The sequence below is a fragment of the Hakea prostrata genome, chromosome 2 (genome assembly GCF_041222555.1).
Source record: "Hakea prostrata isolate BN-2017 chromosome 2, UWA_Hpros_2, whole genome shotgun sequence".
NCBI classification, from domain to species: Eukaryota; Viridiplantae; Streptophyta; class Magnoliopsida; order Proteales; family Proteaceae; genus Hakea; species Hakea prostrata.
Window position 1 is genome coordinate 68,095,222 of NC_142601.1, and position 25,159 is coordinate 68,120,380.

At 36.8% G+C, this 25,159-nt stretch overlaps 2 protein-coding genes across 4 annotated transcripts; one reads left to right on the forward strand and one right to left on the reverse strand.

Moving 5' to 3' along the window:
* The first annotated feature begins 2,480 nt into the window (after nucleotides 1-2,480).
* LOC149025958 (putative inositol transporter 2) lies at nucleotides 2,481-5,432 on the forward strand. The gene is made up of 6 exons (XM_089146175.1): nucleotides 2,481-2,788; nucleotides 3,036-3,106; nucleotides 3,229-3,564; nucleotides 3,694-3,801; nucleotides 4,008-4,604; nucleotides 4,719-5,432. Exons 1-6 carry the CDS (start codon nucleotides 2,656-2,658, stop codon nucleotides 5,193-5,195), a joined length of 1,722 nt encoding a protein of 573 aa, XP_089002301.1. The 5' UTR covers nucleotides 2,481-2,655; the 3' UTR covers nucleotides 5,196-5,432.
* Nucleotides 5,433-5,564: 132 nt separating this feature from the next.
* Nucleotides 5,565-12,640, reverse strand: LOC149025959 (Ribosomal protein L14p/L23e family protein). Of its 3 annotated transcripts, none has more exons than XM_089146177.1 (4): nucleotides 12,497-12,640; nucleotides 12,255-12,311; nucleotides 7,910-8,010; nucleotides 5,565-6,240 (listed from the first exon to the last, which is right to left on the reverse strand). In XM_089146177.1, exons 2-4 carry the CDS (start codon nucleotides 12,265-12,267, stop codon nucleotides 5,869-5,871), a joined length of 486 nt encoding a protein of 161 aa, XP_089002303.1. In that variant the 5' UTR covers nucleotides 12,268-12,311; nucleotides 12,497-12,640; the 3' UTR covers nucleotides 5,565-5,868. The 3 variants fall into 3 exon arrangements, with proteins under 3 accessions (XP_089002303.1, XP_089002304.1, XP_089002302.1); XM_089146178.1 differs by having other exon boundaries at nucleotides 5,565-6,243; nucleotides 7,910-7,976; nucleotides 12,497-12,634; XM_089146176.1 differs by having other exon boundaries at nucleotides 5,565-6,243; nucleotides 12,497-12,633.
* Between the last annotated feature and the right edge of the window lie 12,519 nt (nucleotides 12,641-25,159).

Below are 25,159 nucleotides of genomic sequence, written 5' to 3' on the forward strand. Positions count from 1 at the left end.
ATGGTCCCATGGAGATACTGGACTTGATAGAGACCAAACGACAATATGGGTGACCACTATTACATCATTTTCTTGACAATCGGATCATGTACCTTAGACCCTACTGATGTGATTACCTCATTCACAAAACTGACTTACTTGAAATTGCTTCTTTCAGCAAGCAGCCATTTTTGAGTCCAAGAAAGCAGGTGATCAGTTTTTTCAAGGCAAACACATCCATAGTCATACAAGATTATTAAATTTCTAGGATCGCGGTGTGTTCTTCTTCTCCAGGTAAACACTAACGATTTAGATATCACTTTTCTGTAATTGTTTTAGATATCAACTAAAGACCACACACACACACCTAGTCTCTTTTGTCCATACTCTACAATCCAGATTCCATAATTCAATATCGGAGATATAAATATATTTTGTTGAGACTAATTAATGTTAATTATTGTCTCTAATATCAAAATAATTAATGTTTGAATTAATATAAGTTATCTCTTAACTATTTGTTCACGCATCATCAACCATACCTAGGAGACCACGAGAACAATGTTACATGTGGTTTAACCTGCTAGATCAGTCTCTTGAAACCTTGTTCTTCCATGTTCAATTAAAATTTTCAGAACTTTGATTCTTCAAAACAGACAAGATAGTGAAGGGAAAATAAAAGCTACGTTTTGTTCTTATCTAATTGGTTTATTCATGATAAGAAATATTTCAATTCCAAAGACTGGAGTTTTCTAGTGTCCGGACAACCTTCTAACATTATCTTTCTTCACGGGTGGCTGCATCTCTCCCATCACGGATCATTTATAGAAAAACTACTTCACCATTAATAATTTAATCAGAGCAGGTGTTTAATTTGGCTTCTTACCCTTCAGACAGACAATCCTTTTAAGGAATCTGCAGGTTTAATCATATTAGTTCCTTTGGTCTGTGACTTCAACTCCAAACAATTTTCAACAAATCAGTCTCTGGTTATAATTCTTCAAATTTTTTTTTCCAAGTAAACATAAGATTCATGAAGTTGCAATTAATAGAACACCAGATCACATGTCATGCACCCTACTTTGGTCCTGGATGGCACGGGAGGGCAAGTTATGGGAGCCACCCTCATTCTAAAACACCTCTCCCCTTCTCACCACTTCTGCCAAATTACTTTCCGTGACTGTGTTACTAACCACATATTTGCTACCTCAAAAGCTAACCTTTTTAAAGTTCACTTTGAGTACTTACCCATATTCTGATTCTTCCCTGTTAGGTTTCCCGTTCCATCGATGTTGAAATCAAATGAATGATATCTCACATCCTACCTACCAGCTGCAGCTGAAAAAGATTATGGGTTTTAATGGTAGTTCCATGTTCAACCTCTTGAAGTCCAGTTGAGTTTTTTTTAGTAGTAACAGAGAACCCAGATGGTTTAGCTGAATAGAACTTAATGATCAGACGTTTTTGGCTCTACGGATTAACTTCTCGACATTTCTGGCAATGGTATCAAATACATTTTTGCTCTTCAATAATTTTAATGCTCATTAGTCAAAAGAGAGACTGGGTTAGGTGGTAGTTTAAAATGTTCAATTTCATTTAATTTATGGGTGCCAGGTTAAATAAGTAAAATTCTTTTTCTGGGTTTAGTTCAGCAAACTTACCAGAAGAAAAATTAATAGCTATGAAATTAGTCTTCTTCATTAATAACTAGTGTTTGGAGGTTTAACCTCCAATCAATTTCATTTATTAGAAGTCATACAAAATAAATTCATATGGGGTTTTAGAGAAACTCAATGTGCTTAGAAAAAGAAAAGCCTTGTCATCAAATAATTGCCCAGTTCAAAACGGCATCTTTGGCACTTGATTCTGAAGGGAGAAAAAGCATCCAAAACAATTTATCTAGACTAAAATTAATGGAAAGAGATACGTGTCAAATAAAAAATAAAGTTATTTGGCTAAACTAATATGATTAGATTCTAGATTTTCAATGAAAGTTAACTAAAAGGTCTCTCCTTCCCTACTAGATCAAGTCCAAAAGTATAAATTTATCTGATCCATTTCTTTGTAGATGTGTAACATGTGTTCCAACATCACATCAAATGGTGAAAATTCATTTATAAATCACATCAAAAAGTTTATTGATATAACTTATAAATAGATTTCCACCATTTGATGTGATTTTGAGATCTAATATTGGTCAGCTCAAAAGTCCTATTTCATTATTTCTCAATTTTGTATTTCTACTATTTAGTTTATACAGAAAAAGGTTTTATTATTTTATTATTTTATTATTTTATTATTTTATTATTTTTTTTATTTTTTGGGTTTTGGGTTTTGGGTTGGGTAACTTGGGTTTGGTTTAAGTAAAGGATTGAGGAATCTTTAATTCAATAAATACAATTAAGAAACACAAATGCGTTGACTATTGACTTGTTAGGATACAAGGTAGGATTCTACACTCTGCTTATTAATATAGACTCCTCTTCCAAGACTCGAGTCCATCCATACACTCTATTCATCATTCTTCTAACATTATCTGCTCTTTCTCTCTGTGTCTCTCCCTCTCCCTCTCCCTCTGTCAGTTTCTCTTTTCATGCCTCCAGAATATTTGGCCCTTTAAGGAGTTCATAATCAATCTCTTCTGAAAGTTTGTCTTGGTTCTGTGCATGAGCAGCCATGGAAGGAGTAGTTCCAGTAACTGATTCTTCGGCTTTCAGAGAATGCTTCTCCTTGGCATGGAAGAACCCTTACGTTCTCCGGCTAGCTTTCTCTGCAGGAATCGGTGGTTTACTATTTGGTTATGATACTGGTATCACTTAACCTCTCTTCCTTTCCATTCATACTAGTTTCTGTTTTCTGTTTTATCTGCGCCTCTCTGCTGATCATTTTTTGCCTCAAAGCTTCAAACGAACCCATGATTTGTTTTTCTGGAATATGGTAGATGTTGTAAGAAAAATAATAATTTTGGGTTTTTCATAGTTTTTCATAGCTTTCTTAATCCCCTGTTTTCTTCTTGGTTACTGATTAATTTTGTATGTTGATTTTGGGGACGTCAGGAGTTATTTCTGGTGCTCTTCTCTACATTAGAGATGATTTCAAGGCAGTTGATACGCAGACTGTTCTGCAGGTGAGAAATTTGGCTTTTCTTTCTTAATTATATTTTTAGCCTTGAAAAAATATTGTAAATTTCTTGATCTTTATTTGAAGAAAAACATCTGTTGACCATGGATGCTGACGCCATTTACATAGGAAAGCATTGTCAGTATGGCACTGGCCGGAGCGATCGTAGGTGCTGCAGTTGGTGGCTGGATGAACGATCGATTTGGCCGGAAAGTCTCACTGATGGTTGCAGACTTCCTCTTCTTTGTTGGAGCTGTTATCATGGCTGCTGCACCCAACCCAGCTACGCTTATCGTTGGTCGTGTTTTTGTTGGGCTGGGTGTTGGTATGTCATCCATGACAGCTCCACTATACATCTCAGAAGCTTCTCCTCACAGAGTCCGAGGTGCCCTGGTCAGCACCAATGCTTTCCTTATAACTGGAGGCCAGTTTCTGTCTTACCTGATCAATTTAGCATTCACCAAGGTAATAAAATGACAAATTTCTTGCTTTCTGTAAATGCCAATGGATTACAGAGCACAAAATTAAGCTTCAGTCTGACCCAGTATTAACAGACGAGCAAATTTCACTCACCCATCAGGTTTGGTATTTCAGGCTCCTGGGACATGGAGGTGGATGCTTGGAGTTGCTGGATTACCAGCTTTAATTCAGTTTATACTAATGTGGGCTCTCCCAGAGTCACCACGCTGGCTTTACAGAAAGGTAACTATTCTAAGTTTTCTTTTGTGTTCTCTTAAAGAGACTTTATCACCACTAATTTCCTCTGGGTTTCCCTAAATTAGACCTTTTCTGAACATTTTAAGTACTTTTTATCCTCTGGGTTCCTCTTACACCTGAATTAGATAAGCTGAAGGTTGAACTCCACCACAATAGATTAACACGGTTCTTGTGTTCTATGAATTACATAGGGAAGGGAAGAAGAAGCCATTGGCATCCTAAGAAAAATATTCCCTGCAGAAGATGTTGAGACAGAAATACAAGATCTGAAAGAATCGATTGACTCAGAGATCAAGGAAGAAGGATCCTCAGAGAAGATTAATTTCAGCAAGATACTGAAAACCAGAACAGTCAGAAGAGCACTGATAGCAGGTGTTGGATTACAGATTTTCCAACAATTTGTGGGCATCAACACAGTAATGTATTATAGCCCTTCAATTGTTCAGTTGGCTGGTTTTGCATCCAACCAAACAGCTCTCCTGCTATCCCTTATCACAGCAGGTCTCAATGCCTTTGGCTCCATTGTGAGCATATACTTTGTAGACAGGACGGGCAGGAAAAAACTTCTTCTTATCAGTCTAACTGGTGTCATTGTCTCTCTGGCACTCCTATGCGCTACGTTTCACGAGACCACAAAACAATCTCCACAGGTTAGCAGGCAGGCCACAGCACACTACGCTGGCCTTACCTGCCCAGATTTCCAGTCCACAACAGCTAACTGGGACTGCACCAAGTGCTTGAAGGCATCTTCTCCAACTTGTGGCTTCTGTGCATCCCCAACAAACAAGGTAAGCTTGGGCATCAGCTTCTAAACAAGAAATTGTGCAATTATTCAACAAGTTTGCCTTGTTCCTTCTTAGCTTCTTACTTAATTCTGTTTTTTCTGTTAATTGTTTTTGCAGTTAAATCCTGGGGCATGTTTAATCTCAAATACAACCGTGAAGGATGCGTGTGGAGGGGATAGTGGGCAATGGTACACTAGGGGTTGTCCAAGCAAAAACGGTTGGGTTGCTTTAATTGGATTGTCCCTTTACATCATATTCTTTTCCCCAGGGATGGGATCTGTTCCATGGATTGTAAACTCTGAGGTCTATCCTCTGAGATTCAGAGGTGTTTGTGGGGGTATAGCTGCGACTGCTAACTGGGTCTCAAACCTGATTGTGGCTCAGACCTTCCTCTCCTTGACACAGGCAATTGGGACTGATTGGACTTTCTTGATTTTTGGGGTAATCTCTGTATTTGCTGTGGTGTTTGTCTTGGTTTGTGTACCAGAGACCAAGGGGCTACCAATTGAGGAAGTTGAGAAGATGCTTGACCGAAGAGCCCTACACTTTAAGTTCTGGACAAAGGAATCATATGATGATACGCAGAAGCACTAAACGGAATTAAGAGGGCTTTAGTAAGATATTTTGTATTTATAATTAGAGATCATCTACACATACACTTTCTTTTTCTTTTCTTTTCTTATCTTATCTTTTTTTTCCCCTTTCAGTTAAAACATATTGGCTCTCCCATGGATCGTAGTATTACTGAATAACATTTGTATGGTTGGAAAAATAGATTTCTACAAATTTGAATCAGAATTTTCCATTGAGTATCTGAGATTTAAAAGTGAATCATGAGTAGAATGTTCAGGATCTCTGGATTTTGTTCCCTTCAATAATCATACACTGGGTTACTAAGCCAAGAACCCAATCAACTGTCTTATCGGGAAAAGAGAAACCCAAACTGAAAAATAAAGGGGTAACTAAACGACCTGTCAATGGGACAAGCTTATTGGAAACAGTTTGATAGATCATTTAAGGTAGTCTTCCCATCCGATCTGAAGAGAATTATCAGAAAAGGAAAATAAATACAGGGCAAGTAAAGACCTGTCTGAACAGAGGGAGGAAGAACTCCAACAAATATTGATCCTGTACTTGCCACAACAAAGGCAACTAAATAAGCCCAATCAATTGTTCTTTCACAAAGTACCATCAAGCCGCTCATAACTACTAATTCACATCGTTCCCTACCAAAAAAATAGAAAGCGGCAAAAAGGAAAATGATACCTCAAGCAATATGCTCTGCTAGAGTGAGAATCTTAACATGCTTTTTCTTCCTCAACTCATGTGGAACGGGTCCAAATACTCGAGTTCCAATTGGCTCTCCTTGCTTGTTGACAAGGACTACAGCGTTGTCATCAAACTTGATCTCACTCCCATCACAACGGCCCCTTTGCATAGCAGCACGGACAACAACACCATAGACAACATCCCCTTTCTTCACTTTGCCCCGAGGCTGTGCTTCCTTCACTGATGCTATTATGGTGTCTCCCAATCTTGCCCCTTTCTTACCCTTCAGAGCTTGTATGCACATCACCCGTTTTGCCCCCGAGTTATCCACAACTTTCAGATTGGTCCTCATTTGTATGAACGTTCTATGCTGCTGCAAAATGCAAGAAGACTTCAAGCCACTAACAATTGGACATACCTAGGAAATGAGAATCTTACATATACAAAATCCTTATTAAAACCTAAATTAAAACATATGAAAAACTCTAACAAGAATTCAAAGATGGATGATTGTTTAACTACTCCAGAGTTTTCTCAACTAAATGGGTCTGCCAATGAACACAGTTACTTTATCATAATGAATTTAGGCTGCTGAAGAGTTCCCTCCTACAATTAATATATATAATAAATAAATAAAACAACTTCATATTTAAAATATTATGAATTTATTTTATTTCAATCTATCAGGTACAAACTATTGCTAGTAACTTCACTCTCCTAACTGATTTCACACTACTTATATGTTAACTCATACAGAACAAAGTCGGTACATGTAATACCTGTATAACTTATTAACTTGATTTTAAAAAAACCAAGTCAAGCCACATGGTGTATCATCCTGATGACAAGCATCAAAACTTAATCAACGTGATGGATTATCTGACCAGAAATACTGCATCTTATATTCAAACCTCATCTTGCCAAGGTCCGGTCTTCCAGGTTTTAATTTTCAGATAGGTGCAGTAGAGTTCTTTAATATGAATCACCTCAGATAGGCGCAGTAAAGTTCTTTAATAAGAATCAGCAAACTAGTCATACTGTAACCTCGTGAGCAGGTCACTAAATCATCTTTTTGTTTCTCTTTGCGTAAAATTTGCATTATTTTCAATTACTCAAACTGTAATCAAGAACTTTGTACCAATGTTCCGAAAAATAACCAGGGCTTTTACAGTCAAATTATCCAAGCACCCAGCAGACACTAGAGAATATGAGAAAAGAAGGCTCAAACTCAAAAATTAACAGATATCATTCCAAATTTTGATGGGGGAGTACAGCAAGTTCGTAATGAAGAAAGATACACCAGTAAAAGTATACTTATTTTTCTCATCAGTCATTGCATGGAGTCTTCTCATCCCTAAAAACCCAATAACTGATAGCTGTAAATGCCCTGCTCTGTAGAGAACCTTTTCCAGGAATCAACAAGTTATTCCAAGAAAGATCACACTAGCGCAAGGGTAGAAAAAAATATGGAGCTACAATTACATGCTGAGTAATCAGCCAATGGTTGGCTTTATGAATATCAAAGGGTGCATGAGTTAGCTGTCGATGAAGAAAAGCCTAATCCATAAAAAAATTCACAGCATTCAGTGCCTGGGAAACATTCTAACCACACTATCGGTGCCAACTACTAATCCAAACATATTATCACTTTCAGTCAGTCATCTTTACAAACAGAAGATGGTGAAAACTCCACAGACAAATTTATTAAACATGGAGAATAGTGTCACATGTATTGCTGAGTGCAAAGGAAATTAATCTTCTTCCATTAACCTGCACATAGGTGTAGAGCCTCATAATTTTATGGCTTCTCAAAAAATGAAGCAGATTTTTGTTTCCTGATCTAATAGCTAAATTTTATTAGAAATATAACCATAAAGCCCCATTTCCACAGAGCACCAGGCAAATTTTAGCACTCCATGTGGCAAATGGAAATAAAAAATATTAATGACTATCTAAAATTAAATATGATGTGTCACTCCTTACATATGCAACTTGCAAATGCCAAAGAAAGTAAGCAGGATAAGAAGTAATGAACTTACCTGAGACAAGAATTCGTTGCATGTCATCCTCATTATCTCGTATGAAGTCCCAAGCAAATTCTGAGATCTGTTTCCAAGGCCACCCAACACCGAACGACTCACTATGTTTTTGTTCATTTAAAGTCAGTGAGATGTCATACCCCAATTAGAGTAGGAAAAGTTGGATTTCAGTTTTAGAATATGAGATTTCCCTTCTCATAATCATACTTCAATTTCAAAGTACTCTAAATTAGAAGGCTTATGGAAATTTCAGCATATACTTGAAAATACACAATGTGCAAATCCGTAGAAAATAGATATCGAGACAAATAGTTAAAAACAGAGAGTTTTTTCTGTTTAGCTTAGCAAAGATTCAACAACAGAAAGACATCTGGAGTTACTTTAAAGATGTGGGGAGTATTGGCACAGGCCCGAGATTGGCTAAAAGTTACAACCCCTTAGGTGCATGGAATATAGATTGCTGCAAGAAATATCTACAATCCAAAGCATAGCTGTCCTGGTGCCCAAGCAATTAAAAGCCTTGGAGAGGGTCAAAAGCCAAGATGACACCAATAAGGTAATCATGGTGCCCAGGCAATTCAAAGCCTTGGAGAGGGTCAAAAGCCAAGATGACAACAATAAGGTAAGTAAGGCATACAAGGTTCTACTGAGGTGACCAAGTTGCCCAGGTTGACCAAGGCACCTGGATCCATAAGGGTTGATACAAAGCCCAATCATTATGATATAAACAACAGCCACCTTCATCTACCTTTCTTCAAGGGTCACTATTTGAGTAACTTCCCAAGAAGGAAAAATATGCTTCACAAAGACTAAGACATTAATTGATTTTGACAAACTTTTAAAGCAAAAGGAAAATCATAAATCTAAGTGATTTTAAGAAATTAAAGGTGAAAAAGTGAGTTCAATATTTTTAAAATTTGGGCAATGAATGGATGAAAAATATCCTTCATATATATTGGATGACAGTCCTCAGGCATTATCAATAAGGTGCCTACTTCTATTGCTTCAATGTTTGTGGGAGATGGTAGTTCCTCCCATTCCTCCCTATAATTCTAATGGCAAGACAGTCAACTTTGTAATTGCATGATTGGCTGGTTGGTGCAACTTATGTCCTTTAGTTCCTCTTCTGGTAAACTCCCTCTATCTTGATTGGCTGCAGGTTTGTTCACTATTCTTCCGTGGAGCTTTCTCATTGTATTCTTTTTCCCATATCCCCCCCCCCCACCAAAAGAAAACCTTTTTTTTTCTTTTCTTTTAAAGGTGGCAGAAGGTTCTTTTTGATTTGTTGAATATAATTCTTGCTTTGTTGAATATAATTCTTTGATCACCCAAATAGGATAAGTTGTGCCTCCACCATAGTTGTCACCGTGCCAAGGCAATCGAATTCAAGGCAGTTGAAGCACTTAGGTGGTACCCCCCCCCCCTCCCAAAGGCGCTGTCAAGGCAAGTATGGCGATTTAAATGTGAGTCTCAACTCTCCCTTCTTTTTAATATAAATACACCACACCTAGGGGGTTAACCTTTAAATCTTTTTGGAATTTTACCTTTAACTATTTTTATTTAATTCAATAAGATGACTTCTTATCTATGAATAGTATCTTAAGTCAACGAAATATTAAAAATAAAATCAATTTCTTATATACTATTTGTCATAAGTGGCCAGGTTTTGCTTTGATACCTACTAAACTAGTGTAAAGCACCCTAAAATAAGGTGTAACTTGTTAAGGATACATCTGTAATAGTTTCTAGAATATTCTGTATTGTCCTAGCTGTACATTTCAGTTGTATCTACACATGTATTCAGCACCTAAATATAGTGTACCTATACTCCATTATTAAATCATAAGAGATTTCACAACTCTACACAACTGCCGAAGTCCCTATAAACCAGCCTGGATGCCTAAGCGGCTCCTTGTTGCCTTGACAATCATGACCTCCACTGCTTCAAGACTAGTACTATTGCATCATAAGTGGAATGCCTCCTTTTTGCATCATTCAGCTTTTCACTAGAGAAGGCAATAGAGTGACCGCTTGGCATCAGATTGTTACCAACACCAAAATGAGAACCATCCATGTCAAATTTTAAATATGCACTCAAAATCTGATTGTAATACCAGCACCCTGGTTATCGTTTTGATGAGTGTGGAAGCTTTTATAGTGGCTGGAGTCCATAGGAACTTGCTCTTGCTTTGCTTGATGAACTCAGCATTATGTAATGACTCGTTAACAGAAGGATGCTAAGCCATGAAAACTTTAGACTCCAGAAGAGTTTTAGGCATAAGCCAATCAACAATGTTTAGACCTTAATCCAGATCCACTTTTACGACCTTGACAACACAGTACAACCAAGGAAGATAGGACGACACAGTACAACCAAGGAAGATAGCCTTAGGTAACATAAATGAACACTTCTTCGGGATGATGTAGAGCTTCCACCTCAAGGACTCAAATCAAAGCCTCAAGTGATCTAAATGTTCTACTTTTTTCATAAAAATAAATTAAATGAAAACCTTTGCAATAAAAAGGATGAAGTACCTATGGCATACCTCCCACAAAGATGTTAGCAATATTGGTAGGACCACAGGGCATGATCTTCATCTCGATAGTCCATCCTTTATTTTAAAAGTCATCTTCTGTTTGTCTCCAAGAGAGACACAAAACTAGTGGTAACTACTATCAGGATCAATTCGATTCAAAGAAGAAGATGGGAACAGGTGTACAAGGAAAAATGAACTACCAAATCTTCAACAAGAAGACTGCTGTCATTGTTCAACCACAAACGATGCTGGATTGATAAACACAGAAGCAAGCAGCACAATGAAATTCGTACACACTGGAGGGGCTGTCTCCATCAGATTGCAGTGGGAGGATGTGCACAGATAAAGAATAGATTTCCTGAGGTCTTTCTTGATGATAAGGGTGATCTTTAAGAAGGAAGGGACGTTATGTGTTTGTTTTATTTCAATTAATTCAATGTATGCAGTGTCGAACAGATAATGTGGCTTAGAGTTGAATGAGTCCAATTAAGGCTAAGTAACCAAAGTTGGTTGGAGACTGATGGGTGTCCTAGACTATATAAATGTTATTTGTGTTTGCGAGTTCACATGTGTGCAGATTCTAGGTATACTGGAAGCAAAAGATGGATAACTCAATGAAACGAATTCACCCTTAGTATGGGAGAACCAGGGGAAAAAGGGAAAAGACAAATCAGATCAGCAGACATATTTTCTTTTTTTTAAGAGAAAGAAATCACTTGATTACAATAAGGAATTTACGTCAAGAATCTAGGAGTATAGGCAACCAACTAGAGGATGATTCAGGTAAATCAGGTCACTAGCACATAATTTTGGAAATGTTCAGATTCTAAGGAGAATTTGCACCCCTCGCCCATGCCTCAGCTCACTCCAGTGCTGCCAATACAATCTATCAAACACCTCTACTTTTCACAAGGGTTTTGCTTTTGTTCTACCTCCTTAGGTACTACGGTGTCATGGCTAACCAGTACTTTGTGCTAACAGCCTCCTACCCCCAACTAATTTCCACACTTTGTACATCCCAGCCCCCGCATTTACTCAGACCCTTTGCTCATGCAATAGACATTTTATGGGGAAAAAAAATCTTTTTTTTAGGATTCTTCTCAATATGTCACCTTCTAGGTATCCCCCCCCCCCCCCCCCCAAAACAAAAAATATATATATCTATTTCTGTCTTTCGAGAGTGAGCAGTACTTGGCCCTCTGGATCTTCTTTGATGGGATCAACCTGGTTGGAGAAATGGTGATGGCAAGTATAATTCTGACATTACCATATCCTCAGCTTCTTTCTAACAAAAAAGTCCATACTAAGTAATAGCAGGGGAAGGAATCAAGAGCTTTCCTAACTAGCTTGTGGTAACTGGTAACATCCAAGGTGAGTTGGACTCTACCATTCAGGTTATCGTTCAGGATACCAAGTACAAAATACATTGCACCGCAGCAAATAATAATATCCATAAGCTATGAAAAACAGATGAACATGAAAATATAAACATGCACATCCAATCACAATTTCACATAAAATTTCAAAAATCCTCAGGTGGGCAAAGAAAGAAATGGCTGTGAAAGATCCTACAATAAAGTAAAGGAAAAGAAAGATAGTAAAGTGCATCAGCTATACCGAGTTCTAAGTATTCAAGATATCAGATTTAGAAGACGATAATAAGTTGATTCTAATAATAAGGCAATCTACCCCAGGAATCTAAATCTCTGTCTCTGGTTAGTAACAGGTAATCAACCTACCCCTCCCGTGTACCCCATCATATAATAATTCTTTTCGAGAATAAATATGTACGCTGGATAAAACATTACCACTTGCGATCATCTTCTATCTAATTGATAATCCAAAAAAGGATTTTATAAAACCACCTGTCAATGAAATCAATGACGACCATTAGCCAAATTTAATTCAAAGAAATTCTACACACACAATAAAAAATAAAAAAAAAAGAAGCAAAATCAGAATCGTAGAAGAAATAAGAATTCTTCAAGTAGATGTAGATTCATATGAACATTTTAAACAATCAAAACGACTAATCACACAAAACCCATACTTTTACGCGTCAGTCTCGATTGAGGTCGTCTCCTCCGACGATGTTGAAGATCAGTCTGTGTGCAAAACCAAAAACCAAAAACCAAAAACCCAGAACCCTCCCGGTGCCGTTGCGACAATAGAGAGGGAAAACGGGCTGGTATACCAAATTACCAAAATATCCTCATTCACATATTTTTGTGGGGAAATTTTCAGCCCCACCACTCCCAGTTGCCCCTAAAATTGATGTCAACCCATTTAGTTTATCAAGACCCGTAAAAACAAGAATAAAGCTGAACGAAAAAACCCTCGCTTGACTTGTTGTTTCGTCTCCCCTGGAAAATATCTTCTACCGTGCAAATAGCTCTCTGTTGTGCAGCAATGTACATGATATCAAACAATATGCCGAAAAAACAATAAAATTACAAGCTTATTTTGGACTTTTTTTAATTTAAAATTATGCGTTATATTTCAGGCTATTATTTGGCATCTATGCGCACTGCTGTGCACATCTCTTTCCCTCTTACTACTTTCTCCTCCAATCATAAATTGTCAAAGTTTGAGAAATATACATCATGAATAATGTTTTTAGACTTGGGATTCAGAGGTAATATTAAAAATAGATGAGTAAAAACTAACTAAGAGTAACTCGTATCAGCAATGGGGAGTTTGTTTAATAAATTGAATAACTCAGCGGGTGATATTAATATTAGAAGCTAATTCAAGGAGTGAGAGGTAATTTCTTTTATTATGCATGCGGCTAACCCACCAATGAACTCAAATTATCTCTACTCAGGCAGGTTGATACAAACGATTAAGAGCATATAAGGACAGACTACCAGGTGGAGAGGATCTCAACTTCCAACCAGAACAAGCTTGAAGACATTTTCAGATAGGACAGTCGCAGTTTGAGAGTTTTGAGAGTTATACTTTTCTGTCTCACTCCTAAACACCGCATAGTTAGTTGTCAAGGTGGGCTAAGAAGCTTAAACTGGATTAGGGTTGGGCGTAGGTTTTTGGGCTGAATATGGGCCTAGCCCATACATGAAACCAACCTTAGTTAGAGGCTTAGAGCTGGCTGGGGCGAGTTGTTTTCAACCTAACCCAGCACAATTAAGACCAATGGCAGAAAAGTTTGACTTCGGATCATTTTCTCCGACAGCCATTTACCACAAATTACAGGGGGCCCACAGGATTAAGGTGATGATTTTTTTAAAATATTTTATTATTTGTTACTTGTGGGTCCCACATAGTTTGTGGTTGTAAAGGAGTCTAGGGAGCACAGAGTGATCCTGTCAGGGGAGATGATCCACACTAGAAAAGTTCACTGCAATTATAAAAGTACGAATTTATGAAAGATGCCAATATTTAAACTATTGTAGGTCCCTTTATACAAAAATTATGTTTAAGTCCCAAATCGACTAACTGTTAATCTCATTTTAATTTTAAATTTTAAATGACCGAAATACCCCTAATAGTTAATAAAAATAATTTTATGAAAATACTCCCATACTGTTTTTTTCAAAACCATATACGTGGGTTAAATGGTTTCCCCATCATCTTCTTCATTCACCCTGCTGTAAATCACCCACCCACTGCTGTTATCCCCTCCTCTCAAAGAGTAAAAAAAAACTACTCTAAACCACCTTAGTTTTTTTGTGCCTGTGAACGAGTAAGATTTCACAAAAAGTAAGATTTCACAAAGTCTCTCAGTTGTGCCATGTACCTCTCAATCATCTCTTCCAACAATGCAGATGGGTTTGCAAATAATGGAATTCTACTACCTATCAGCCTATTTCAAACGGCTACATTTTCAAAAAAGACACGATTATGGGTGCTTCAATCAAGACACGATTACTCTATTAGTGAAGAATCTGCATCTTCAAAAAGACTTAAGGATAAAAATATAATAATAATAATCATTCTACCCAGGATTTCAGAATTTTATTATTTTTTATTTTTTATTTTTGATAAATCATGATTTATTGATAATGGAACAAGCACAAAACATTATTTTCACAAGTTTCAAGGAATTAAAGGATTAGACAAACTGAATTTCAAAAGTTAACCAGAAATGAACGGACAACGCTTGACAAATTCACACATGCCTTCAAGTTCTTGAAGGGAATAAGACTTCATAAAACCATGTAATCTCTTCAGCTTCATTGCAATTATTATAGTAATTCATAACTAGGAGTGGAACTGTCATCAATCTCCATCATTTTTACATTTACACATGCTATATAATGGTTGGTTTTCTTTTTTTTTTTTTTTTTTTTTTAAACATGGTTGGTTTTCTCAAATGCCTTCAATTTTTCTTTAGCATTTTCGTTTCAAAATTTTTTCTCTCCTGGTATAGCATTATGTACAGATTCAATCCGAAAAGCAGATAAATTTCAAGAGGTTATTGATTGATAGTCAAGTAGCCCAACGCATAAAATGAGAACTTATGGCTAGAGAATTTTTAATAATAAATGTCATGCCGATGGTGTTCTAACAGTTTCTTTTATTCACTTGTCACAGAAAATTCGTGTGTTTAGATATTTCTTCCATGGTATGATAGTGGATAACATTGCCAATAAAGAAATGAAAGAACTTTTATTAATAAAGTGTTATATCAGATTTTCCTAGACCACCGAATCAGAATAAACCGTTCTACTTGGTCCATCTGGCCTCGACTCAGTTCAAAGAATTTGGAAGAATGAGTTGGCATACAACTACCGACAAGTGACTTATCCTTGAAGCCATCCTCATAATACTGCCACGTGAAAACGAGGACATGACTGCATGGACTTTCAGAAGATGTCGTCATGAATGTTAATTCCTAGCCAAAGTAGCGTGAAGATAGAAGACAACCTATGTCTTGCCACGAACACATCTCATATATCTTAAGTATTGAACGCTCACCATAAGGGTATTAATTCATCTTAATCCCCTTGGGATTGCTTCCTGATGATCTGTCTAGAGTTTAAGTGTGGACACGTCAAATCAAAGGATTAAGTGAGTCCAGATCTCTGATAATACTTGGGGTCAGGTGTATCACGCCATTGGCTTCTCCAAGAAGATTTAGACTTTGACTTCTCCAACAAGGTGGGCGTCACAATCCATCAAGACCTTCTATTATACATATACCAATCTAGCGATCAAGGTTAGTCTTCTCCAAAGGAATAACATGAAATTTGCCTATAAGGGCCAAAGATAAAAATAATAATAAGGATAAATAAATAAATAAGGATAAGTCGAGACGACTCTTGCATAACTCTCGTGCAACTACCCAAGAAATCCAAAGTTTTTTGAGCTTTAACTCCTCACCAAGAATAATTGTGTTATCCAGAATCTGACTTAGATCGTCTGAAGTGGCTCCTAGTCCACAGAAGTGGCCTACTTTACAATTTTTACTGTTTACAGATAGTTGAATCCTAATTGACTCAAATTATCTTTGAAGCTACCCACGAGATGACAAATTCAAGAGCAACATCAAGATAAGACTTGCATTGATATCGGTCAATCATGATATAAATTACTAAAACTTGATTTGAAAAGACAACCCAAACAACAATCTGATTGGCTAGTGAAAAGGGAGACCAAAAACCTTAGGTTTTCTAAGAAGAGAGAAATAAAAGTGGGATAACCAAAAAATTGTATCCAGGGTGCAAGTTTGTCCTCCAATGGCCCAAATAAACATGAATTTAAATAGGATTTAAACTTAAAATTCTTGTAGAATGAATTCTTAAAAATATTGATATTTTCTCGAGCTATTTATACTTTTATTTATTTTGTCACCTTACATTGGCGAAGGATTTCAGTGGTGGTCTTAGCCCACAGAGTTGGAGCCACCCAAAAAGGGAGGCAATGAGATAACGTTACACATCATTTATACGTACGGACTCATAAGATAATGGGTTTGATTGGAGAAAAACCAAATCCTTTACATAAAGTCAGCTTTGGATTAATAAATTGCTTTGGCCATTCATCAAATAATCCCATTTTGTGTTTTTGTGGGTGCGATCCACTTCCCAACTTGACATATGGGTGGTGGGGTATAAAATGCCTATGTTTATTAATTTGTTTTTATTGTTTATTTAAGATAATTTTACGAAAGCTAAGCTTCTAGTGTTCTCTCTCATTTCCATCCCTATGCTTTAATAAAATCTTCCATTTTCATTTGACCTTATAGAACTGTCCATAACAAATCTTCTTTTCTTATGCATACATCAAGGCAACCGTGGTTAATTTGAACTTTATCCGTTTGTTTAAATCAAAACAGTAATCCAAATCAAGGCGGAAAACTATGCCTCTCCAATATCTAGATGGTGATCCAACAAGCTCTTTTAATCATAACCAACTTGGGTAAAATTGAATAGGAAAAGTTTCTTGAATTTTGAGAGGAGGGTTTTTGATGATCTTATTTGTATAGTAAGTTACGTTTGTGGATTTCCATTTTTCTCCGTTGCTTCTGTTCTCTCGATTTTTTGAAGACCAGGAATGGTGTTGAATTTTACACGATTGGAATTGCAGGTATTGAAGTTTTCTTTGGTTCTGTTTGTTTTGGTCGCTCAAAATCACATCCAAACAAGTTAAAAACGTAGATCGTGAGCTCGGAAAGGCATTTACCTCGATCGTTGCACTGATAGCCGACCCTGTAGTTGCAAAAGAGTGCATTTTTTACACCGCAATCGTTGCACGGTTATCTTTCATTACCTTGAAGTTTCGAGAGTTTCAAGAAGCTCTGAACGGGAATCAAAATTAGAGAAGCATCAGGTTCGTGTTTAATGACTTATTAGACTCGACTTCTCTTATGGCTAAGTTGAAACTATGAATTGCTTAAAAGGCTTCAAATCTACTGATTAGTCTCGTTTTATGGGTAAATTAGCACACGACAGTAAGGCTCAGATCGGAATTTTCATACCTGAAAGAGAGTGACGCGTGTGCAATTAGGGCTCAGCCGTTTCTCTTTCTGCTTGAATTTAAAGCAGAAGAGCTAGCTCAGATCGATCGTCAGTTGGAAATGGCAACCTCATGAGTTTAAGGTGGCCAGCAATCAATACTTTCTGCCAAAAGAAATTTCGAGACCTCTTCTTTCTTATTTTGGTGGCTTAAACCGAGTCTTTCTTTAACGTTGGGATTAGACTTCTTTCATCTAAGAACTTGGAACTCTATGTCTCTTTATCTAAGAACAATATTGAACCGTCCATCTTGCCTCGACTTAGTTCAAAGAACTTGGAAGAAATGAGTTGGTGTACCACTACCGACAAGTGATTTTCTTGAGGCCATCCTCATCATGCTGCCACGTGGAAATGAAGACAAGATGGCATGGACATTCAAAAGATATCGTCACGAATGTTACTTCTTTGTCTAAATAGTGTGAAGATGGAAGACAACCTGTGTCTGGCCGTGAGCACATCTGAGCATTAAATGCACTGCTCTTATATCTTATGTACTTAACACTTGTCATAGGGGTACTGATTCATATTAACCCCCTTGGGGCTGTTTCTTGATGGTTTGTATGGAGTTTAAGTGTGGACACGTCAAGCCAAAGGATTACGTGAGTCCAAATTTCTGATAATATATGGGGCTAAGTGTGTCAAAGCCCTTGGTTTCTCCAAGAAGATTTAGGCATTTGCTTCTCCAACAAGCTGGGCGTTACAATCCATCAAGACCCTCTATTCCACACATACCAATTTAGTGATCAAGGTTATTCTTCTCTAGAGGGATAACATGAAATCTGCTTATAAGGGCCATAAAAAAAATAAAAATAAAAAACAAAAAGAAAGTAAACCAAGTTCCGTCTTGCATTTAACTCTCTTGTAACTACCCAAAGAATCTAGAATTCTTTGATCTTTAATTCCTCACAAAGAGGAATTGTATTATCTGAAATATAACTAGATCGTCTAAGGTGACTTCTCCATCCACAGAAGTGGCCCACACTCATAATTTTTACTATTTGTAAGTAGTTGGTTCATGATTGACTCAGGTAATCCTTGAACCAACGCAAGACAGATTCAAGAGTAACATAAAGATAGATTTATATTGATATCGCTCAATCATGATATAAGTTACCGAAACCCTAATTTGAAAAGACGACCCAAACAATGATCCGATTGGCTAGTGAAAAGGGTGACCAGAAACCTTTGAAAAGGTTTTCTAAGAAGGGAAAAAGAAAAGGGGGAAAACAAAAAAAAATTGTATCAAAGGGTGCAAGTTTGTCTCCAATGGACCAAATACACTTGATTTAAATAGAATTTAAACTTAAAAATATCAAAACAACTAAGCCAATGCGAACTCATACGAATGGGTTTTTTCTTTTAATTCTTCCTTTTTAAGTAAATAAGAAATGGATGAAAAAAATAAATATGTGAGACCCATATATAATAATGTGGGAGAATCAAAAAGGAAATTAAAAGATTTTGAGAAAAGATTTTACATATGAGTTTCACTTTGTTTTCCTCATGTTTTTTTCATAAACTCTCACATATTTTGAAGAAGCTTAAAAAGAGTGCATTAAATAGAATAATCATCATTCTCCAACATAAAACTATAATTTTGCCTTGGTGGATCAAGTCCATCATTGAGAATATTATACATCGTTTGAGTCAAATCCCTCAATCAAAATTTGCTCATACTTTGTGAAAAGCAAATTATGTTGCAGATCGACTGGCGTCTCAGGCTGCAGTCTCACAATCCTCTTTTTTCTCCACATTAGCTCGTCCTTGTATTGTTTGGCCTTTGTTTTTTTTAACTACATACAATGTACTTTCTATAGAGTTTTTTTTTTTTTGGTAGAATTCTATAGAGGTTTACTCTTTGCAATAAGCCTAGTTTGGCAAGAATTGGCTACAAGCCTACATAGATCAATAATTGGTGATGTCTTTCTTCAAGCCTAGTTTGGTAATTTTAGGTAGACATATTGACGTAGTACAACATATTAAGATGAAAAGACCAGCAATTTTGACAATGGCGATCGAGACATCTATTTTCAGAACCTCAATTGAATTGAATGAAGGTAGGATAGTCAAGCCAAACAATTCGGTTTGTCAGATTGAGATTTCAATCTTGACCGAAATTTTAGATTTGACAAACTGAAATCTCACTTGACCGTCATCGTACATTGACTTAAACAAATTTCGATGAAAAAATGGGTCCGGCTCTCTTTCTTCTTTCAATGAAAGATCCGATGATGATAATTATCGATATATGATGGACAGATGGTTTATCTCTAGAAGAAGAAAAAAAAAAAAAAAAAGGAAACAAACCGGATGTTTCCCATGATGACTAGAAGACACGTTTGAAGTGGTTATCAACTTTTCTTCTTCATGGCATTTCTGGTGCACTGACCGGGCCCAGCAAGTCTAACTTATAACCTCAGGTAGTAGGGAAATTTGACTTGGGTTCGTTCCTCCATAGATGAGGTGGATGTGTGTTTTTTTTTCCCAACCCAAAAGCACAAAGCAGAACTAGGGTTTCATGTAATAATGTCTAAAGGAAGGGTCCAATCAATTGCATCGGGTCGGATCAAGAACTCAAGCTACCAAACAAGAAAGTTTATTCTGAACATACATATTGTATATTATAGCATGTTTGGCACAGAGATAATGTGAAAAGCACCGGAGACTGGAGAGGACATCTCACGGTACAGTTTAACAATTAACACCACCAACTCAGCTGACACACGGCTCTTAAGTCTTAAGTTTTCACCGTCCACACAACCATGTCGCCATTATAATTTCCAGCTCAAATGGGGTCTGAGGGACGTATCTACCATCAGGCATCAGTAGAGCCTGTGCGCGATATGAGGTTTCTGGAATTTAATTAGGCAGCACCAGCCACCAGCCACCAGCAACGCGCCCAGCCTAGCAGGCCTGCCTTCCCATTTTCATTGGAAGGTTATGGAACACATTTTCTTTCAAGGTCAGAGAACACATGATACACATTGCACACCAATTAATAATGAAGAAAGTAACCCCCAACGATGCCCTGCCACCAAACTTACACGACGTCCAAACTGAGTGTTTCTATGGTTGTGAGTTCAGGGAAGTGATCACTCAGTTAGTCTTTGGCTCCTTGGGAACTTACTTTTATATATCTCAATGAAATCGTGCTTGTTCCAAAGTCATTCTCTTCACAAACCGTTCACACTCACAAGTGACAAATTAGCAATCAGACCTTTCAAAATAACAGGGAGTAGTAGGCCATGGTGATCTCTTTCGAGTTTGGCCAAGAAGGCATGCCAACTCGTTAACGTGGTCCATCTATTTCGGTCGGGTTCACTGGGTCTACATCAGTTTTGTTGTTATATATCAAATCTAACTATTGAGTCAACCATGCTTGATTGGGAAATTGGTTAAAGTTCTTAAGCTAAATTTGAGAAAATCCGACCTGGATATGTGCTAATCAGCAAGAGATAATTTCTAGAATTCGTTTCCATGCATGCAATGGTTTGATGTGAACAATTAGGCTTTCGGGTCCAGCCGGTGGTCTACCAGCCCGATATTGGACCGGGTCCGGTACGGATTTAATTAAAGCCCATCCGATCTCAATGTTTGTTCACGATTTGAAATGTCTAAATGCCTTACAAGACAGCGACACGTGGTGTGTCTGTTCATCGGGGAGCCCGGAGCTGCATTGATTCATTACACGCCTAAATCCTTCTGTTTATCTCACACCTCGACACGTGCTGGCCTGCTTATGTCTATAATTACGTTAATAAGTAATATTAATAATAATATTTATTAATAACAGGTGGCAATAGATCTTGATCTGATCTACCCTTAATAGATATTGCATCGAACAGTGCTTATCACTTATTTTAACTCTCACTAGTAGTTTCCCTTTTTGCTCTTTTCTCAATGCAATTCCTTCACGTTCACATCTACCACCCTCCTTCACTCACTTATCCTCTCTAATCCTTTTGTTTCTAACTTTTTATATCTTTTAATCCACTTTAACTTTCTCATTTCTGCCGGCAAAGTGTGGAGCATTGAACCAGGAACACGCCTTCAGTTACGTCGCTGTTAATTATGTAACTTTTAATCTACTCTACCCAGAAATTAATAGAAAATGAATTCTTATTTTCTCGAGCTAGCTATTTATATTTCTATTTATTTTGTCAGCTTACATTTGCAAAGGATTTCTGTGGTGGTCTTACAGCCCACCGAGTGGAAACCAACACGCAAGAACGGAAAGACAAGGGCAAACAAAGACCAACACCAAGAAGCCGAGCCCCCGAGGAAGCCCCAGCAGAGAAGAGCACGCACCCAGAACAAAGAAACACAACCAAAAAAGAAGAAAGGGGAGATACCCGACAATATCAAAAACGAGACGAAAGAGCAACGGACACACCCACCAAGACAACCCCCGCAGCGCACGAAGAGCCTCACGCCACCCCCAAGAGGGGAAAGGAGGGGAGAGACCGCCGAACCCGACCCAACCCGCGGGGGCGACGATGCTCATACCCGGGGAGGCCAAGATAGGTTTGAGTACCCGGTGCGTCGCCCCCACCACCGTGTTATGAGCCTGATTTTTAAGCTTGTGACTTCGGCGGAAGGTTTGTTCCTCAAAATTAGCCTATGGAGCCACCCAAAAAAAGGAGGCATTATTTTATAAGAAAAAGTGTGGGACGCAATGAGATAACGTTACACATCATTTATATGTACGGATTTCATAAGATATTGGATTTGATTGGAGAAGAATAATTATGAAACCAAATTCCTTCACATAAGTCAGCTTTGGATTAATAAATTGCATTGCCCATTTGTTAAATTAATCACATTTAGTGTCTTTGTGGGTGCCATCGACTTCCCAACTTGACAAATGGGTGGTGGGGTATGTAAATATGCAATGACTATGTTTATTAATCTATTTTCATTCTTTATTTAAGATTACTTAACGAAAGCTAAGCTTCTTCTAGCTAGTGCTCTCTCTCCTTTCTGTCCCTATGCTTTAATAAAATTAATCCTCCATTTTCATTTGATCTTACAAAACTATCCTTAACAAATCTTCTTTTCCGTTTTGGGAAGGATTGTATGGATAAATCAGAGCAACAATGGTTAATTTAATTTGGACTTTATCCGTTTTGTTTAAGTCAAAACAGTAATGCAACTCAAAGAAGACTATGCCCTCTTCAATATCTAGATGGTGACCCAACAAGCTTCTCTAATCCTAACCACCAACTTTAGTCAAATTGATTAAGGAAAAGTTTCTTCACTTTTTTCTTTGCAGGGTTTTAATTTGAAAGACACTTCAATCCAATTTAAGGCTATAAACAACCTTACTTAGATATAAATTCTTAAATAGGGTGTGACACGGGACAAATCAGATCGAACCCGGTTGTTCCAGATTTGGGTATGGGATCCTGATTGAACCGCGATCGGGACAGGTCTTGACCGAGTCTAAGTCATATGTGGAAGAGCCATTTGACGATTAGAGATATGAACGTTATCCTGAAGATTGTGGGATACGTGATCAAATCATGGAAGACAACTTCCATCGAGAGGGAGCGGAGATTGTGCTAAAATGGGTAGCTATCCACTACCCTGAATATTAAGGGTAAAACCCTACAATTAGACAGCCGCCAATGAAGATCACGAACGCATCCAACGATCGTGAATCAAATGTAAAATCTATATAAACAAGTAGTCTACTCACGCATGAGATATCTAAATCGTTTCCCTTATTGTCGTATTTAGTTTCTGCTCTGCAACTTGCTAGAGCTTTGTAATCAGTTCCTTAACTGACTTAGCCTTAGAGGTGGCCTCCCGACCTGACGGTTGGTCCATGACTAATAATGTTTTGCATGATCATCATCACAGATCTCAAGGCTAAACAGATTTTCGACGCATCAGGGTGTTTTGGAGAAGAGTTTACATGAACCATTAAAGCCACACACTGCACACAAAAAATCCCTACAATTCAATGTGTATTGATTTTTAAAATAAAATTTTTAGTTTTTTTCCATTGTGACGTTGTATGTAAATTCATAAAGAATATATTTACTAAGTTATTATCGTCCTTATTGTAATGCATCCTCCGAAGAAAACATTTTTGCTAAATTTTTCATCATCTAAAAATGCGTTAAGATGCAAAATGATTATAATCCACAGTTTATCAAAAAATTAGAAAAAATCCATTTCATGTATCATATATGTCTTTAAGAAAACTTTTGGCATTTACTAGAAGAATCCTTGATAAATATCTACGTGCATGTAAAATAATAAATTTTTTTTTCATGTAAAATAATAGCTGTAATCTATATTTAGCCGACCATATTATTATTTATTGGTCAAATTAATTATTATACTAATACTTTTCTTCATACAACATAATATCCCTTATGCCTTTCATCTGTTTCAAGCAATGTATCATGAGTGATGAGTAACTTATAAAATACTAAAAATTATGTTAAAACTAAGTAATTTAATTTTTACCCAAAAAAAAACAAATTATCCCAAGTTTTCTTTTCGGAAAAAATCTATGTCCCTTTCTTCTTTAATCTTATGTGTGTTGGAAGGGAGAGAAGGGGTTGGGTAGTTGTCCTCGACCCTATTTAATTGTAATAAGAATGTTTTGATTGAGTTAAATTTACAACCAACCAAGAGGTTGAATAAACAAATTAAAAAGCATTACTAAACCTTCATTCTATTTTGTGAGGAAAAGTTTGAGTCATGACCAAATTGATTAAATGATTAAGAAGACAAGGCCAAAAGGGTATTAAATCTAAATTAATCCTGTTATTTCAAATTTTTATTGGTTTTGACTAAGAATTGTGCTTTTTGTTTTGTTTTGTTTGTTTTTTTTTGTCCCTTAATGTTCTTGGCCCTCCTATTGGATATCAGTCGTTAGCCAACCTAACCTGGGTAGGTCAAAATTGGGCCAAGTTTGAGCCTAATTGCATGAATGCATACATAATTATTGACTAGTTGTCTTCATTCTTATAGATTCCTTCGTCTAATAGAAGCATCTTTCATTTTCAGTGTGAATTTTTAATAATGCATCTATTAATACATTGATGATAACTATATAAATAATAATTCATACTTTGTTGGTGAAAATTTTTTGATACATTGAAATGAAAATAACTCACTCGGAATTGGCTTGAAAAGAAGAGTTTTCCATTCAAAGTGTTTTATAAATCCTCAATAAAAAATAAATAAGTAAGTAAATAAATAACCCTTAGTTAGGGTAAGGTGATCATTTTGCAGAATTGCGTGTCTAGACCAAAGAATTACATTCTTGGAAGGGCCTCTTTTTCCTTCTTAATAGATGAGGCAGACCATTGGATTAACAAGGGAGGTCCTGCCACTTCTACTTTCCTAGTTCCAAGTTTGAGATTCCATCTCTTTACTTCAAAACCATTGATAAATAGAATATAGGTAAGTGTTAAAAGTTAAGAGTTCACATTCATTTTCATTATTTTACTTCTTGGTAAAAAAATTTAATAGAGGAAACTTTCCCAAACCTGGCATTCTCACCCAATGGATTCAATCTATGATCATGTGAATTTCTTGACATACTATTTCTCCTTGCCTTGATGGGAATGATTTCGCCCACAATAATATTTTGAGAAATCTCTTATCCATATTTTATTTTTCATACACGAAAATTTTTATGAGTCATTGAGGTAAGATACACTAGCACTCTTTGCCTTTGCCTCTATCTAGCTTGCATGAAATGATCATTTTGCTCTTCT

Coding starts and splice junctions, on each gene's coding strand:
- LOC149025958 (XM_089146175.1), top strand. CDS start 2,656: ATGGAAGGAGTAGTTCCAGTAACTGATTCTTCGGCTTTCAGAGAATGC. Junction 2,789..3,035: donor ACTATTTGGTTATGATACTG/GTATCACTTAAC, acceptor TGGGGACGTCAG/GAGTTATTTCTGGTGCTCTT. Junction 3,565..3,693: donor TCAATTTAGCATTCACCAAG/GTAATAAAATGA, acceptor TTGGTATTTCAG/GCTCCTGGGACATGGAGGTG.
- LOC149025959 (XM_089146176.1), bottom strand. Junction 6,244..7,909: donor GCAACGAATTCTTGTCTCAG/GTAAGTTCATTA, acceptor TGCATTTTGCAG/CAGCATAGAACGTTCATACA.